Below are 2,688 nucleotides of genomic sequence, written 5' to 3' on the forward strand. Positions count from 1 at the left end.
CTCGATACGTGCCTGCACCCATGGAGTCTCTCCCCTTTCAGGGGCTGCCTTGGTAGGGGACATTCATTCTGGTGTACCACCTGCAAGGCCCATAGCACTTGGGCACTTATGGAAAGCTTATTCTGGATCTCCTACTATAGAAGAGCCAGGGATTTAATTATCATTACTGTTATCATTATTATCATCACTACTACTATGAATAATAATACTAGGGCATCACCAACAGCAGCAGCAGCAATAATAATAAAATAATAAACAATAATAACAATCATTACAACCATCATTGGTGCCCTAGTATTATCAAGCATCGTTATTAATAATAATAAAATAACAATCATAATTGTAACAATGCCCCGCGATAACAGCTGAACGAGGTGCATGTACAGCTGTGGCGCTCAGGGGGAACCAGCGCGACAAGCTGGCCCCCGATACCATAGAGCGCCGGTCCTCCGAGCTTCCAGACAAGTCGCGCGCGCACACGCGCTCCTCATACCGGAAACTGTCAGTGAAGCCGGACCGGAAGTGACTCTGAAGGGACGGGCAGCCCCTGGGAGCCTAGCGCGGTATCTGCGTGCCTGGCTGGGCGATGAAGCCGGCGGTGGATGAGATGTTCCCCGAGGGCGCGGGGCCCTACGTGGACCTGGACGAGGTGAGGAGGGGGCGGGGACTGAGGGAAAGGCTGCGCGCGCAGCTCGCGGTTGTGGCTGGTGGGGGGGCTGCCTGTGCCGCCCGGCGATCTGATTGGCTCCTCCCGCGGGGTGGGGCCGGCGACGGGGGGAGTCCCGCCTGCGCCTGCGCGAAGACGTGGGGCGGGTCCCCGTTGCTGATATGGCCCCGCCCCCCCACTCCTATCTCTGGCGTGGGCTGATACCGTATTGTCTTGCCTAGCGCACCCCCCGGGCCAGTTGCTGGGAATTTCAGTGCGTATGATGAGCAAGGCATGCAGGAAGGGCAGTTTCTGGTGGCCCATGGGCAACAATGAAAGGAAAGTCAGCAGATGGCTGATGGGCAGCAGAACTGCAAGTGGGCTCGGGCATCCAGCCACTGCCGCCCAGTTGTTTGCTACAAGGAAAGGGTGGTGGGGGGTTATTTAAAAAACAAAGTGTGTTTTATTTTGGGGCATGTTGTATATGGGAAAATACGGTAGTTGCCTCGCCTGACATTGCTGCCCCATTGGAAGGGAAAAGGCCATGGTCTGACTGATGCATCTAGCATCTGCCCTAGTTGAGGTGTACAGCATATGCTACAAGAGGGACTCAGTAAGCAGGAGATATAGGAAATAAAGATTGGGTACGCAGCTGGAAATGATGTGATGTGAGGATGTCAGGTTACTTGTCAATAAGCTGAGTATACTTTTAACCAAACTGTCTGGAAATCGGTTTCCTGGCTCAAGACACGCACCCCAATTTTTTGATTGCTGATTTTCAGGGAATGGTGCATGTGGTATGAGAATTAATACATCATATCTTGAAGTCACTCGCATTGTATTTTTTGTTACTAAACAAAAAGCAGTAATTGATAAAACGGTATTTGTTTTTAGGCAGGGGGAAGTACAGGTCTGCTGATGGATTTAGCAGCCAACGAAAAAGCAGTTCATGCAGATTTCTTTAATGGTAAGACTTAATTTATTACATTTCTGTTGCAGTATTACTTACTTTTTTAAAATACAGAAGTAATGCCACTGTGAATTGGATTGCTTTGTATTGGTAGTGAATATATGACTGTCAAAAGTCAGTTTTAAGTGGTTCCCAAGATTTGGACTAGACGTTAGGGCCAACATGCTATTTGGTACTCTCTAATCCCTAAATAAACCACTTAAATTTTGCCTTCAGTAATGTAACATGATATATTTTATTATGTGACAAGAATATGCAACTTTGTTTAAGAAGAACCCTCTGCTTTGGTCATTACATGCTTTAAAATCTTGACACGCCCCCCCCCACACACACATTTTTCATGGGAAAATTCTTTTTGTGAATTCAGCTCAGTTTGGAATGAGAGGAGCACATGGTTGAGACCATGAGCCTGCCTCCATTCAAATCAGCGGCAAAACTCTTGTTGACTTCTGTGGTGCAGGAGACAAGATCACCTGACGTTGGGTTTCAGATTAATCTAGTTTGTTTAGCTTTTACTTGCCTTTAATGAAAAATATATGTAGGTGGAATGTAGACTACTATACTGTGTTGTTTGTTTTCTTTGTTCCAACTAGATTTTGAAGATCTCTTTGATGATGATGACATCCAGTGAAATTCGTCTTCTAGCTATGCAGTGTTAAAAGGTGTGGAATCCCCCTGTAGGATTGCCAGTGGTCTCCTTTAAGAAAAAAACTTGGAGTAAATTTGTAAAAATGCTTTCAGAGATATTGAAAATTCAGTGGTTAAAAGGTGATATGAAAGGAATTGTGAACTGCTGTTACTAGAAAGCATATTTGTTTTCTTTAATGTACTTGCTGATGTATTCATTTAATAAACGCTCCACTGGATTTGTTTCCAGTGTTAATAAATGCTGATGCATTTAGAAATTCCCTGAAGATCCTGGTTTTGTGGGGAGTGGGTGGGGGGTAACATTCATTGTTACTTTTAGGCATTATACAAAGATAAACTACAGAATATATGATCTTGTTTTTCAATATTTAGGATTAATCTAGCCTTTTTGTGTAGAGTCATTCATTCCCCCCCCCCCCCCCCG

The 2,688-nt window shown here is 45.4% G+C and overlaps 1 protein-coding gene across 1 annotated transcript; it reads left to right on the forward strand.

Annotated features, from left to right (window-relative positions):
• The first annotated feature begins 492 nt into the window (after positions 1–492).
• On the forward strand, positions 493–2,523 carry COPS9 (COP9 signalosome subunit 9). Its single transcript, XM_014522127.2, has 3 exons — positions 493–649; positions 1,541–1,613; positions 2,210–2,523. Exons 1-3 carry the CDS (start codon positions 587–589, stop codon positions 2,245–2,247), a joined length of 174 nt encoding a protein of 57 aa, XP_014377613.1. The 5' UTR covers positions 493–586; the 3' UTR covers positions 2,248–2,523.
• The last annotated feature ends 165 nt before the right edge of the window (positions 2,524–2,688 follow it).

Source organism: Alligator sinensis, unplaced genomic scaffold, assembly GCF_000455745.1.
Source record: "Alligator sinensis unplaced genomic scaffold, ASM45574v1 scaffold237_1, whole genome shotgun sequence".
Lineage (NCBI taxonomy): Eukaryota > Metazoa > Chordata > Crocodylia > Alligatoridae > Alligator > Alligator sinensis.